The 15,962-nt window shown below is 48.1% G+C and overlaps 2 protein-coding genes across 2 annotated transcripts; both read left to right on the top strand.

Moving 5' to 3' along the window:
- The first annotated feature begins 1,735 nt into the window (after positions 1–1,735).
- On the top strand, positions 1,736–9,059 carry LOC120895941. Its single transcript, XM_040299688.1, has 5 exons — positions 1,736–2,213; positions 6,190–6,299; positions 7,821–7,951; positions 8,076–8,359; positions 8,438–9,059. The coding sequence occupies exons 1-5, from the start codon at positions 2,147–2,149 to the stop codon at positions 8,587–8,589; spliced, it is 744 nt and encodes a 247-aa protein (XP_040155622.1). The 5' UTR covers positions 1,736–2,146; the 3' UTR covers positions 8,590–9,059.
- A 1,001-nt stretch (positions 9,060–10,060) lies between these two features.
- Positions 10,061–13,357, top strand: LOC120897564 (protein takeout). The gene is made up of 6 exons (XM_040302542.1): positions 10,061–10,173; positions 10,657–10,959; positions 11,414–11,532; positions 12,494–12,749; positions 12,822–12,974; positions 13,061–13,357. Exons 2-6 carry the CDS (start codon positions 10,872–10,874, stop codon positions 13,207–13,209), a joined length of 765 nt encoding a protein of 254 aa, XP_040158476.1. The 5' UTR covers positions 10,061–10,173; positions 10,657–10,871; the 3' UTR covers positions 13,210–13,357.
- The last annotated feature ends 2,605 nt before the right edge of the window (positions 13,358–15,962 follow it).

Below are 15,962 nucleotides of genomic sequence, written 5' to 3'. Positions count from 1 at the left end.
GGTCACGCACCTGATAACATTGAGCCGTCGCTTTCCTTTCGCGCACTTCTAGCCGGTCTTTGTTGCCAGTGCGGTACAGTGCGCGGTTCAAGGTGCGGGAAAATTCACCTCATTCTAGTTGCGTACGGATAGTTGGTGCGTGCGTGCGTGCGTGAGTGACATTTGGCTTTATCTTCCCCGCTTTTTGTCACGTCACCCGGTTCGGTGCGGTGCGGTGCCAACGGCGTGTACAACCGACCGGACAACCGGACTCCCTCACCTTCACCTGCCCTTTACGGTGATTGTGTTCGCCAGAAAGATTTGCTCTATTTTCTTTTGCTCTCATCCGCTTCCTGGAACGTCATCGATGGTTGTTCCCTGTTTTTTTGCGTAGCTTCCACCATGAATTTCATGTTTTTGAACGAATTGCTTTAAAATTGCGAGACGAAAAAAAGCAATGCATCATCGCATAGACACCAAAGCTAAAAGAGTAAGAAAAAAACAACTAAACAACCAAACCTGCAACCAGCAACACTCCCCCCCCCCCCCCCCCTCTTCGGCCGGAAATGAAGAGAATGAACATTCAATTGAGTTTGCTAATTATTCTCGAAATTGAAAAATTTGAACAGCCACCGAATACCCCAAGCAGGATCGACCTTGAAATGGCTTGGCCCGGCAACCGACAGAGTCTTTGTTTACCGATACTGCCACTGCCAAGGACGACCGGCTTAGCATAGCAGAAAATTGAGGACGAAGCATGAGCTTTTCACAAGTGAGCTGTTTTGTTGTTGTTGTGCTGGTTGTTCCTGTCCCGTTTTTCGATGCTCTTTAGATGCGGACGGACGGACAGTGGGCTTGAATGGGTGGTTAAAATAATGGACCATCTAATTTACGCACGACAGGAGTGTTGCCGGCCACTTGTTACGCTTGTTGTGCTTGTATTTGTGCATAATAGACCAAATAGATGTAGAATAAAGAATACAGAAAAATGATAATGAAATGAGAAAAAACCTCAAAGTAACAATTTAATCAAGTAAAGTAAAATAATAACATAAGAGTAAACGTAAAGTAGAAAATAAAAAAAGGAAAATAAACAGTATCGCAAAAACGTATAAAAACATAACAGTAAACAAAGTAACAATAACAGAAACAGTAAAGTCAAGCACTTAAATGATTCGACAATAAGCTTGGTAAACTTTAAAAAAGGACAGTTTTACTTAATAAAAACATTAACATAACTATTGAAAAACACATTAACAACTATTTTAACGGATGTCTAAATATAATTAAAAAATACTTTTTATACAAAAACTGCAGCAATTTGAATAATCGGCTAGCGACAGGAATCATCTTTTCATTAAGCAATAAAATTCTTTCCACTGATTTTCCACCACGCCGCACTCTACACGTCGTCGCGCTGTGTGCTTTGGATGCTTCAAGCGTCTTTTTAAGAACCATTTCAAATCAAGTACACCTCAGCCACTTACCGCTTGCCCTTTTCAAGCCCGTGCCCAGCCTGTACATACCTCAGCCACGGCAACAGCAACAAGCGTGCGAAGGTAGAGAGTGTGCGTGAGAGAGAGAGAGAGAGAGAGAGAGAGAGGCGAGCCGAGCGAGAGGAAACGCATCCCACCCTCGGTACGCGCGAGATCGACCGACCCGCACCGTCTAACCGTGCCGCGGGTTAACTGATCGGTCCGGCGAATGCCGCACCCGACCCCGGGCCGGGGGTCGAAAATCATTAAAAGAGCGGCTACGCACCGCAAAACCCAACAGACGTTGTAGCGAACTCGACGATCGCGGACGTCCGTTGTGGTGGTTTGCCTCAGGTTTGCGCACTACTGTCTTCTTCCAGTTCCACGATCCCCATATACCGGTGGTTGTACCGTGCGGTGTATCCAGCCTCCAGTGCATCCCAAAGGGGGAAACGAGAGTAACGCTGTGGTGGAAGTGGTTAAAATAGGAAGTGTCAACACCCGTAATTCGATTGAATTCCCAACGTCCGGCGTACGTGCACAAGTGGACGCGTGTTAGAACCCTCTCCCCCTCCGTTTTGCAGTGTCCAAGTGTGTGCGTGCGTAGTACCTTGTGTGTGAGTGCGTTCCGTGTTTGAGTTTGTGATTGTCATATCATACGCGAAGCCCTTAATCCCTTCATCAACGACACGATGCTGAAGTTTGTGACCATTTGCTGCCTGCTGGGCTGGGCCGGCTGGGCCGCTGGGCAGGAAATTCGTAAGTATCATCGCAGCATGGAAGCGAGCGTGACCGATCGTTCATCACTCATCCCCATCATTAATCCGGACCAATCCCCCGTGCCCGTATGCGTCGCGAGGTTATGATGCGAGTTTTGGGACGGCGTGCGTGAACTTGCCCTTGCCTGCTTTGGCCGACGATGTCTGCCCTCCATTCATGGTTTTTTGTTTTTTGTTCACACTTACGGCAAGAACGGGTGGAGTTGTGCAATTAGCGACATAAAGATGGTTGCTCAATGGTTGAAACTGAAGAGTCTCGCCAGTTGCTCGCCGGTAGAACAGCTCAATGAGCACTGTAAATGGTGATTGGAGCTCCAATCCGCTGCCCAAACATGACACAGCAGCTTTGTATGGGACCGGACCGGGTGCCGTGAGTCATTAAGCCGATCAGTAGAAAGGGCGTCCACCTTCTCGGTACAGTGATGTAACGATGCTTCAAGCTGTGTGTGTGTGTGTATTTCAGGCTAGTCAGACGTTAAGGATGTCTCAAAGCGCTACTTAGAAGATCAGGCATCCATATCCAGCTGAGCAACTCAGCCTACCTTGTTACTTACGATTGCGCCAGACCCGAACGCAACGCACCGTACCGCATCCGGCGTTTGCGTTTGCTTAATGCAGTTGCAGTTGCAACCGCCCAACATTCCTGCTACCCATTGACGGACCCCAGTAGGTCAGCAGAGCTTTGAGACACATTGTCGGTGCTTTGCTGCCTTTAAAAAGTAAAACATCTCATTATCGGTTCCAGTGGATCGTGTTGACGATCGCGATAAGATGGGCGTGCGAAAACTACCGAGCAGCGGAAATAACCTTTCGCGGGGATCTTGTAGTGGCGTGTAACCCTACTCACCGGGGACAGCAAAAAAGACTGGGAGGTATGAAGCACCAAACACACACGCTGCTTAATATTCCGCCACCGTAAACGATCGAAGGTGATGATTGATGAATCATTTGCTCAAGAGGAGAGCAACATGCTGTGTTGCATACTAATTAGTAGCAGGAACGGGTCGATGTTCTTGGATTTTGTTTTTTTGGGAGGAATTGCCTGCAACCGAACAAAAACAAACCCAATCTGACCATTAACTGTTCGGAATGTCCAACTCAGCTTGAGCGCCATTTAAAGCTCGTCAACGCGTTAACCGTTGCTCGTCAACGGATCTTTGATGGGTTTGTGTACCCTGAAATCTTTAGAAAAAAAACACTTCTCATTGGCATTGACATCACTCCAGCGCGCACTATTAGCGACATAACAAATGTCTTCGTGTTTGAAACCAAAAACAAAACAAAAAACACACGGGAAAAGACATTGCATACCCGGTGCCATGCTCGCGCTACCTTCAACACCCGTAAGATGTCATTAAACACGACATCGGTCGGCGTCACTAACAGCAGCAGCAGCCGGGAGCCTTTTTATGAGCCTTTAGCAAAGCATCCATCCTTGGGCGGGTGGGACGGGAAGGTAGGTGGAATGGAATGCACACTGGGGCCGCTATAGACCGAGCCGAACTTAATTTATCATTTCGCCGTCTGCCGATGCATGCGCCTGCGCACATCGAAGAGGTGTCAGTGGGTCAATGTCGAGGCATCGAGTTTGTGAAGCCACCGCAAAGATGTGCACCCGCCCATGACCGAACCTCCAATGCCTCCTTCTTCAGGGTCAGCTCTTATTAGTGTGGCCCGATCCGAACCGGGTGTCTTTACTGAAGGTTCCTGCGTGTGCAAACAGCGTGCAAACAAACAAAGCAAACAAAAAAACACAACCTCCCTGCTGGATGATTCTCAACGTGCAGGGGATTCTCTTGATGATACCATATCTTTTTCGATATGCAGTTACGAGCGCCGATTGCGTAACGCAGACGCGATGAGCAATTTCCCATTATTGTTCTACGCAAAAAAGGGGGTGGTGCGCAACCGTACTTTTCCGCTTTTTCCGTTTCTCAAGCGAATAGAATGTGTGAATCGAGGCGATGCTAATCGAATCGAGAATCGAGACGTTGACTTTTCTAGAATCGCATCCAGGGTGTGTGCATCCGGAGGTGCCTCGACTAACATTCTGGGAAGTACAGCACACCTGCAAACCCGGAACCTCATTACGACGGGGTGGCCGGTGAGACTTCATCTCCATTTTATTGCATTTTATAATCGACAAAATTACCGATCGTTCAGCGGCACGTGTGAGGGGGTTAATCTGTTGCAAAGCGCAGTTCCTCGGTGTGGGAAACCCACGGAATGCCACCGTTTGCAAAAAACGGACCTTTCCACACCTAGAGCACTGAGCGTTAGGGTTGGGTGGAGAGCGTGGGGAGTCGCGGGGGGAGACAAACAAAAACCGGCCCACCGCAGTGGCACCAGCAGTGTGTCTTTCGCATGTAATGCAAACACTCGCACGAGGTGCAATGTTTTTTTTGCAGCGTGGCAGTAGTGACCACATGTTATGCAACCCACAATGTGGAGGCTGACGATGTTGGAGGGCAAAAAGGGCCGCTCAGGGTGTGAAAAATGTCCGGGCACTTTGCGAGTGAAAGTGAGGAAGTGTTGGCGAGCTTAATTTGGTTCGCCCGATCCCACAGCCCTGCCCTGCCATGGGGCGTGTGGGCTGGGTGTATGTTTGTATGCCCTGTGTTTACATCCCTGTTCCCCAGTAACACAAAGCCCTCATTTTCTCAAACAAACAAAGAACGTAAATTAGATGGTGGACAACAGCGCAGCAGTTTAATAGCCTCTCCCTGTCAGTCCCTCACTCTTGTACCCACTGCGTACGATCACATGTCACAGATATCGGCCCTTGCCGGTCGTCGAACCGTGTGGCTTCACTAGCTCTCGCACTACCCTCGCCCCAACACCGAACCATTCGAACCGTTCATTACCGGGGGCGGGAGGTAACAGTGCGTGTGTGTGTGTGTGTGTGGACGCGAGCCGTTCCTCCAACTAAATGGTATTTACTCGCTAAACAGTCCCGGGCCGAGTCCTTGGAGCGGTCCATGAAACCGATCTTCATGGTGACGCACGCGCCATGTGCATCAGCTTAATGGGCAGGTTGGGCAACCGCAACCGGCCTGGTGCTTAGTTTTTCGGACGCTCTACCAACTTCACGAAAAGCGTGACCTTCACAAAGCTGTCACGGGGTTGGTGCGGGAAGAGATAAAGAGAGACAGGTCCACCATACACACCGCAATTGATGGTTTGGTGGGATTGCCCATCTTAGGACACTTAGAAACGGTGCGCAAGCGGTCACTTCAACTCTACACTGAGTGCAAATCGTTCATAAAAGTGTCTCTCTTGCCTAAATTTGACATCCCACTCTCCCCCCCCCCCCTGTGGGGTGTGCTTTCTTTCGACAGCGAACCGGTTTCCTATCCACGCGGGTACGCGACACTTTGCGGTTTGCGGTCGCAAATAGGGTAGGGAAAAAATCGGTTTTGGTGTCCACGGCGGTGGTATGTCTGCAACACTACCCGCAACCAGCAAAGTGCTGTGCGTTTGGTGTCGTTAAACTTTTGACACCCAAGACCTTGGATTGTACACACGTACATCTGTTGGTGCGTAGATCTGTGTCCAGCAAATGGAGTTTGGTGCAGTGTCTGCATTGCCTGGGCCTAACCATTGCTTGCATGCAGAAAAGCAAGGCGCGTTCTGGACGTACCTAGGGACATTGGATCTAGTGAAAGGAAACTGGAAGCATCAGGAAGTGGACGACACTATTTATCGGTCAACCCTATCGGTTTTTTTGTGCGGGAAAATGAACGTAGTCGATTGCTGGGGCTCGGTAAATGTCAGCTACTACCACAACTCAATGCCATTCGATGTGAAGCAACTGATTTTCACCTCAAAACAGGAACTTGCAGCTTTGATTCAGTTCCGATTTAAACACAATCTGACGCTCATCAATATGCATTTTGTTCGGAGTTTTAGTCACGACCCAACCATTCTAATGCGTTCCGTACCGTCTTTCCCCCCAGCGCCGTACATCAAACAGTGTCGCCGTTCCGATCCCGGCCTGACCGACTGCCTGAAGGAAGCGCTGCAGCATCTGCGCCCCTATCTGTCCAGCGGCATCCCCGAGATAAAGGTAAGCCTTCGGATGGCCTTCGGCAAACTTCGGGCATCAAACCGGCATGTACCGGTTTTTGGACCGGCCTGCCCGTAAGGTCAGCCTGTCACACGGCGGGCTGCATACGTACGGCTGCAGCTAAGCAAACACAGAACGTAACTCTTTTTTTTTGTTTAATTTACTAACCTGTTCGGGTATGTTGAACCTGATTGAACCGCATTCCCTGCAACAGCAGCCAAAGCATGGCAAACAAAGAAAACAAGACAAAAACACATTTCACTTTCACTGTAACCCTGTTTTGGGTTGTGTTTTGACTCGCTTCCAAGCCGAAATTGGACTTGAGTTTCGCGGCCACACCGGCCGGAATGTCGATGGTGACGCACATAGCGCACACATTATGCAATCCCCAAACAAATATTAACCAAACACGAACAAAAAAGTAGCACCTACCTCTCGAACGGGGTGGACAGAAGACGAACAATAAAAAAACAGACCAAAACACTCGAAACTCGCTCACTCATGGACAACCTTCGCACGGTGAAGACCACAAGGTGAAGTTCAGTGTCAATGGCGTCTAGGCCGGTCTAGCCAAAGGTGCCAATTTAAAATAAGAAGAAGAAAAAGAAGAAGAAGACGGCGATTCAATCGAGTTGTTTGTTGAATGAGGGCCAACCAGATGATATCGAAGACTGCCTTGCCTGCCACTGTCTCACCAGCAGCCATCTTCCGTGACGGAAGAAGCCGATTGGAAACTGTTGAAACTTTGTGCCGTGATCGAAACGTGCAGAGTTTTGGTTTATGGCGGCAGGAGTAAAATATTACAAGTAGTAGAAGCACAGAAGGAATTTGTTTACGATGGTCTCTTGCTTGATATGCGAGGTGGATTAGATTGGATTTAGTAAAAGCATATTGTTTATGATTACACAAACACACAATCGTCTCCGTTCTGCACCGTACCAAACACACCACTCAAAACAAACACTCCCTTTATTTGTACTGTAAACAAAACAATTAAACGGTTTACAACGGTTTCGCCTTGAGCAGTGCGCTTGTTTACCCCCAAAGCACCGTAAAGCAACCATTGAACCTTTGAAGCGGCAGGGTTCATGTGCGCGCCTAAGTGCATCAAGCACTGACCACGGGGATTATTAACGGGGTTACGATCATGCGGCAAGGTTCCTTTTTCGGGGGCGAGGGTGGGTTGAGTGCGTAACATTAAACCCGCAATACCGTGCACGCTTTATGTTTTCCTTATTGTTTTGTCAATCGCTGTCTGTCCCCCCTGGTCTGCATCCGGTTGGTGTCCCTTAGCAAAGCGAGCATTGTATTGAGCGGCTATTAAAAGTAATGTTGCCGTTGGCACTGACGGCCTGCCGCCGGGGAAAACGGGGTTCGTTTGTGCGGCTTTCAAACTTCCTTCGACCTGTCACCAGGCAGCCGGCGTATCTAATGACTAATGTGATCGTGTTTTCTCTCTCTCTCTCTCTCTCTCTCTCTCTCTCTCTCTCTCTCTTTTTCTCTGTTGATTAAACACTCCAGCTACCCTCGGTCGAGCCGTTCGTGATGGATCAGCTGTCGCTGCAGCTCACCGGTGGACCTCAAGGATATCGGATCAACCTGAAAAACATGGAAGTGTTTGGCGCTAGCAATTTTACCGTCCGGTCGATCAAGTAGGTGGCACACGTGCTCCACATCCTTTTTTTCGGAGTGGTTTTTTTTTGTTGATCGTAGATTTCACAATCGTTTTTTCCCCTTTTGCTCTCTTTCTCTCTCTCTCTGCTTGCATTGGAACAGATTGGCTGACGGCAGCAAACCATTCGAGACCCGGCTGACCATTCCCCGGCTAACGATTCACGCCAAGTACACCAGCAGCGGTGTGCTGATCATCATCCCCGCCAGCGGATCCGGTGACTTCGATGCCGTGTTCGATGGTGTCACCGCCGACGTTAAGGGACTCGTATCAACGAACGAGAAACCGACCGGCATGCATCTGCGCGTCGAAAAGCTCGATCTGAACCTGTCGATCAAGAAGCCGCGCCTCAGCGTTTCGAAGATCTTCAACAACAATCGCATTCTGAGTAAGTAGCACTGTACCGCCCTGAACTACCAAAGCTGTGAACTACAATCTCGACCACTCTTTCGCCGTACTCCCACAGCCGAAGCGACGAACCTGTTCCTGAAGGAAAATGGCCACGAGGTCCTGCGTGCCCTGCAGCCGCAGCTGCAGAAGAAGCTGTCGTCCGAATTCACCGGCATCGCTAACCAGCTGCTGGACAACGTTCCCATTCACTTCTTCATCGTAGACTAATGCGCAACGGGCGTAAGGCGCGCGCGCAAACTTTTGTTTCGGGACGGGCACTATGTGATACTGTTTGTTATAGAATTAAGCTCCCAGACCAGACCAGAACCGTGCGACCGTTGTTCGTGTCGTGCTTAAGCTTGTTAGCATTTTCATTGCTTTTGCACAATATCGTTGTGTAACAAGAAAGTAGGACGCATTGCTGCGTTGTTGTTTAGAGAGACAAGCAAACGTTCAGTGTGATGCATTCTACGGTTATCGGGTGGTTAAACTTTGATGGTTAAGGAAACATCCCTTGCAGTACAAACGACAAAAAACAACAACAGCAAACATAATCAATTAGAGAAGCTTCATGAGAAATTTCAGCTCCAAAGGCGAGCCTAAAGCGCACTCGCTACAAAACAAGTTTATAATGTTGTGTACGTGGAAAACTCTTCTTATGCTTGATGTAATAAACAAACAAAACTAAACTACTAAAAGCTATACTGTGTTTGAGAATTTTATTTAATTTTTTTAATAAATTAATGAACTACTTACGGTACGATTCTAGCCTGAATAATATATGAACAGTCTGTGGGTCAAAAAGTAATATTTACCTAATCGAGAACATTGTCTATGCATGCTGGGACGGATGTAACCCTTCCGAGGCCTTTGGCGGTAAGGTATACGGGGCCCCTGTAACGGGTTTGGAGTGTCGGGGCCTTAAGGGGTATAAAGTATTGTGAGCAGGGGGCTGCATGACTCCCGACCCGAGAAATAGAACAGTCTTTACAGGAATTTTAATTTTGTTCCAAACATGGGGGTGCTCAGAATTCGTGGGTCACGGGACCCCACTCGCGATTAACGGGCCGTATCCTACCACCTGTTACACATGCTGGACCCCAGACGACAACCTTTGTAAAAAAAATGTAAAAATAGTTTTGGTACGGTTAAATGTACCACTGTAAGTGAATATACAACCCATTTCGTCAGACTTTCTCACGAGTTATGCAATCCCCAATGCGAGATTTAAGCATAGGGTAGCGCAGTGCAGAAGTGGAACCCGATCACAACGAGACATTCAGTGGACAAACCTCTTCAAAGAGCCTGCCTTGCTAAACGCGCCTAACGAGCTGTTGACAAAGTATGCATCGAAACGGAAAGCATCCTCCGTAGCATTGCATATCTTTAGGCGTATTTAGCAATGAGGAGCTTTTCGCGGCGATCGAGAAAATTGGGGTTATACCAATGGGGTAAGTTTTTGTACAAACATAACAATCATAAACTCATTTTTTTTACATCCACAATGTTGCTTACCAGCTATTTGCTAGATTGAATCAAAATTCAATAAAAATATACTCTTCCCAAAACCTCATTCCGTCCAACCAAAACAATCCCATAGTGATTGCTTCACCTTACACGCATCTTCGCACAGCTGAAGAAAAGCTCTTCAGCGTGTGTGTGTCTCGCTCTTTCTCTCTCGCGCTCCTGTGCGGAGAAAGTGGATAAAACAAACATTTCACCGCACGCCGCAAAACATTCGCGAGTGAACCACAGTATCGGGAACATCGTACCATTGTTCCAGCCGTAAATCCGAGTTCCGTAACCAAGCAGGTAAGTGCACGCAGTGATTAATGTGACAATTCCAAACCAATCGCCCAAATGCGGTTCTGTGGTTTGTTTTGTTTGCTTCGCTAGTCAAGGGGAGCACGTTGTGAGAGAGTTTAAATAGTGTGTTGAGCGGTTTGAAGTGTAGGAGAAACCGCTAGTGCCGGTGAAGGATAGTTCAATGTGGGCAATGTTTTTGTGGCCGAACTTAAGCCATGCCCTTTCCTGCAAGCAAAAGGGAACCAGCCAAAAATAGCAGAAGTAGTGGAGAAATTGTTTGTCAACTACCGGAAGTGAAATGAACCGATTGTCTGCCGCACGAACGTGTCACTACAAGCACTACATGCCACTTTCCAATCGTGTGATTCACTGTTTCGTGCTGACAAACGAAAGCAAATGACTTTACTGACTTAAAACTGCACCATTGCTGTTATAAAACTATCCTTCTAAAGTCCATTTTTTTCAACGCGTGGCTTCCTTTTTTTTCAGAGTCTATTATCCAGCGTGCGTCATCAACGGGCTCGCAAAACCACGTCCAACGGTACCGGCATAGCGGAGCGAAACCCGTCACCCATCGCCCCAACCCAGCAACCGGTACAAAAGCAGGTCGTCAACGCGCGAACGCCAAGAACGGGCCAGCTTTTATTCTCATCACTTGTCTCCCGCTTTCGCGACCAACGCGCACACACACACGGCGACCAACGATGGCGACCAGCGTAACCCCGGCCCGTTCGTTGACTTTGACGCTGATGCTGACCATCTTCCTGCGGGCAGTGCTCTCCCAAGACATACGTAAGTGCGGGGATAATCATCTCGAGCCCATCGAGCTGGCCCATTATATTCCCATTCCCTACGTACCCGGTTGTTTGCTGTTTGCTGTCTCGCCATCACTCGAGACAGCTTTTCGTTCGCACTCTTATTCGGCGTGTGTTCAAGTGTTCAAGCGAGTGCGCGAGATTATGAAATCAAATCCTCCCATCGCCGGGTAGCCACAAAAGCAGTGGCTTTTGGCGTTTATTATTATTTTCTTTGCCACCCTCTGGTTTCACGTTTATTATTCGCCTCGCCAATTCGCCAATTGCTTAACTTTCATTTGCACGCTTTTCTTTGCACCACCGGGGGTCGGGACGGCTTTTTGAAGCGAAAACAAAACCGGGGGACCGTTTTTATTTTTTGCCCGCGTAATCATCCTTTTGATAAAGTTTAACAGCTGCACGTTGAATTGATTTTGTCTTGCTTTTTTTAGCGTACTATATGCACCGCTGTGAACGGGATGCGGCCGACGTGAACGATTGTCTGCGGTACGCCGCGAACAAGCTGGCCAGCTTCATACGGCGAGGAATTCCGGAGATCGGTATCGTTGATGTAAGTATTGGCTTTAATTTTGGGCAGGTACACAAAGAGTGAGAGAGGAGGAAGAGAAGCCGGAAAGGCCGGAAAAGAGTGCATGAATAAACTAGGAATGCTTAACTGTACAGCTCTTGTGGCTGTTTAATAGTTGGAAAAGGGAATGACTTTGATGTTTGATTGTTAATTCAGATGCAATAATTATGAACGCAAAAATATGACCTTACATAAGGTTAAGAGTCATCCAATTTATAAAGAAAAGTCTCATTTTTAATGTTATTTAATTCATTCCGAGGGCACGGATTAATAGCAGACTTAATTGTGAGAACGTTATACGATAATCACAGAGCAGCTGGGAAGAATGGGTGCAAACAACGCCAGCACGTTTAGTGAGCCGTCAGCGTTAGGTCATCCTAATGAAATCAATCATGTCATTCCAACCACAAAGTGACGTGTGAGCTTGTGGAAGATTTTTCATTCTAATTGATTCATTTACATTGCAGGCGGTGAGCCTGGGGATATTATAAATCTTTCCATTGGCATGCAGTGGATAGGAAGTCGGAGCTCTCCTTAATGAACCTATTGTACTCTAGAAGAACGGTAATGGGGTCGTGATTGATTGAAAAGTAATTAATTTACCCGTTAGAGCCTGTCCGCCGAAAGGCGCCTTAACAACTCACTTCACTCACGCATGCAGGGAACAAAAGTATGGCGCTGACGCTTTTCATGACATTCATTTCGTGCCACTCTTTAAAGCTTCAACGCCTCTCCGCCTCCAGCAAACGCGCATGATGCGAATGCATAATGAAACGTTCTGATTGCCTAAATTCCCTACCACACTGGGTCACTGGGGTGGGCTGTCGTTAGTGGGTCAACCGAGCAGTGAACGTTTCTTCTTCAAACTGCCTCTTGAACTTTGCACCAAAACCAAACTTACGATTTGCAAAAACCCTTGCCACCGTCTCCCGTTTTCATCCAGGTGGAACCGGTCGTGGTGGATGAGATCAGCATTGCGCTCGGCAGCGGTCCCGATGGGTATCGGGCCAGCTTCCGCAACATCGAGGCGTACGGCGTAAGCAACCTGTCGATCGTGAACGTGCGCTCCGACATCGACTCGATGCAGTTCCAGATGACGATCGAGATCCCGAAAATCAAAGCCACGGCCCAGTACCAATCGTCCGGTGTGCTGCTGCTGCTGCAGGCGTCCGGTGCCGGCGAGTACTGGGGAGAGTATGGTGGGTAGGAGAGGAACCGTTTTTTTGTGCCGCTTACTGATCGATTGGGAGGGACGCTCCCTTTTTTTGCAGAGGGCGTTAAGGCAAAAACTTACTTCAAGGCGACCCCGTACCAGGGAGACGATGGCATGACCTACCTAACGGTCGACCAGACCAAGATGGACTTTAGCGTGAAGGAGATCAAAATGGGCGTAGAAAACATCGCCAACCAGAACGCCATTATTCGTGAGTGTGCCAAAGCTGCAAAAGGGTTCGTCACTTGCCGCCATTGCATTGAAATCATTCCGTTTGCTTTCCGTACCCCATGCTAGATGCCGCCATGAATCTGTTCATCAACACGAACGCCCAGGAGCTGCTGAAGGAGATGAAGCCCCAGCTGCGGACGAAACTGACCGAGCATTTGCAATCCTTCCTGCAGCAGCTGTTCGATCGCATTCCGGTGGAGCAGTGGTTGGACTAGCGACGGCGATTGCGGAACAGCAACAAAACAAAACGCTTCCACCTTTCGTGCTAATATTTATTGTATTTGTTGTAATAAAAAAAAACCGAGTGAATAAATTGAAAGCTTCGACGCTGAATGGCGTCGAGTTGACTGAGAGTAACAGCTGCACTGCGCCGCGCGCGTGTTTGTGTGTTTTTGTGACTTTTTTGCCCCTGCACGGTAGCAATTGTTCACTGAGCTTGAGATTTTACTGCCGTCAATAATATTGATTCACTTTATGCCCGGGTTGCTGCTCGTGCTTGCCTGTAACATGGCTATTAGCGGTAGGATTATATAAAGTAAGGTCATGTCATGTGCTGGGTCGTGTGATTTTGCTTCCGTAAAGGCGCTTATTACGTCGACCCGCTTGAAGAAGGAATATAGTGATTACGATACAATTTAATTCAATTGAATATCGCTTCTTCCTCCTCCGTTATGCTAGAGGGGAGGGTGCAAAAGCCTGCACGTAGTGATTGTATTCTGTACATTTGTCCACACTTCCTGCCTCATGCTTCCGTGCTGTTTATGTAATTTCGAACTTAATGTCAACATTATCAATTTGACTCATTTACTTCTGGGCGATTTATGAGACTCATAGCTTTCGCGACCGCTTCATCATTTCATCATCACCAAATGAGCTGTGTGAGGAAATCAATCAGAGCGCATCCAGCCCGATTGGCTGCATACATATTCAATGAACACTTCATATTCAAACACCGACGCCGGCGGTTTCTCGAAAATATTGTTGAAACAAGTTTTAACTGGATTCCCGCCACCAACACCCTAAACACCCTCCTATTTGCCTAATCGTGCCCGACCGGAGCGGCCAACGGGCCTAATGGTGATTAATGCTTGCGGTGACTTTCATCACGACTCGACCCGCGCGAGGTTGACCGCTCGTGGCACTCCGGATCCACCGAACCAATCGGCCGTGAAGGTCAAAGGGGTTGTGGTTTTTGCGCATCCTTCCAATCGTTCAAACACACTCTTCCGAATAAGATTCACTCTGTATCTGCTTCCGAGCATGTATTTAACCGGAACGAACGAACGAACGAAGTTCTAAGCAGAGCAAGCAGAACCGAGAGCAGAAGATGGACGAACAAAAAAACAACAACCATGACGTCAATAACGGCCAAATTCAAAACAACCAAACTCCACGCCGGACAGATAAACACTTCACAGCACCCGGGTTTCGAATGTCGTTCTCGGGTGGGAAGCAGCAGGAGAACAGGTTGAAGATGGTCCGCCATACCGGTTAATGGCTTTCGATTTCAAATTTGCATTCGCTGTCTGTATTTGTTGCTGTTGTTTATTTACTCCTGAACTCAATCATTAATGCGTTATTGAGTTTTAGTGTTGTTGTTTTTTTCGGAGGATTTTGATGTAAAAAAGAGGTTTTTTTAAAGCTCTAACAATATGCCTAAAGGTAAAGCAGCTTGTCTCGTACAAACTGCCTGATCTTTGCTCGCCCGCCATCGCCGACGCTTGGTTATGCTAATTAGCAGCAGTATTGGGTATTATAAATAACCACTGTGCCAAAGGGTTAAGTACAGCGATGCAGCAATAATGGCTGCTTACGCGGATTGTCACGAGGCGTGTAATCTTAGAATCAAACGCCAGTGAATTAGCCGAATTAATTTAAGTAACAGTGAAGAAGCCGTTAGCATTTAATTTGCTAATGAAAGCTACATGTTCATGAACTCCTGTTTATTAAAGTACATTTACTTATTAAATAGCCATCATTTGCACGACTTATGTAATGAATAATGATGGAATATTCCTCGAGAGGCTAGACAACACAATCCTGAAGCGTTAGAGCGTATTAAACTTGTTCGTGGCAGGCTTGGCTCAATCATTTCCCAAACCAGTTTCGAGTGCATTTTACTTCTATTGAACACGGACAAGAATGTGGGATAAAGAGTAAACAGCGATTTATTTTCAGCTTATCCCATTTGCCAAATTCGTTGATCCGCTGTGACCAAGAGAGTTGTTGCTAAATGCTCATCCTCTAGCAAATAGCTAATCCATTCCGACAAGGAAGATGTTTTGCAATCGGTCGCCATTCGGTTCCTTGTCACGTATCGCGCCAAAGGTGCCCACCATTCTTTCCCCCCCACCCTCTCCCCTTCCCTAGAGCCTTTCCGAAACCCTACAGCAACCGTTGCAGCAACTGGAATGTGACGCACGATCGGCACGATCTCGCTGCCAGTACAGCGCACCCTGGCGCTGTCCAGAACCCAGAACACCACCAGCAAACCCTCTCCTTCCTTCGCCACACACACACACCCACATACACAGCGACACGGTGCAAGCATCGACCCCCCCCCCCTCCCTGGTGGCATTAATCAGCGCGGTAATCTATTCCGAAGCGCAAGCTACCGATCGCTCTCGATCGTTCGCTACCGCTTGCAAGCTGGGGCAGAATATCCTAAACCGAGCGACCGGCTCGTCATCCGATTGGTGTCACCAGCTTCATCGCAAAGCCCTCTACCGCCTCCTCCCACCCCCCTCCCCTCTCACCCTTCACCTACCCCTTCACGCCTTCCCCCTACCGCACCGACTCCGGTGTGCACTATGTGTCGATCGTCCGGCCAGCCCCCCTATCAGCGTGTCGCTCGTTCTCAAACGCAAAGACTGCAATGCGGCACGAAGCCACGAACCTTCCCACCGGTGTTTGTGTATCTTTTTTTCTTTTTCTTTTTTTTCACCACCTCACCTACCCGACTGCGGCC

The sequence above is a fragment of the Anopheles arabiensis genome, chromosome 2 (genome assembly GCF_016920715.1).
Source record: "Anopheles arabiensis isolate DONGOLA chromosome 2, AaraD3, whole genome shotgun sequence".
NCBI lineage: Eukaryota > Metazoa > Arthropoda > Insecta > Diptera > Culicidae > Anopheles > Anopheles arabiensis.
This window is presented reverse-complemented; position numbering and strand designations above follow the sequence as displayed.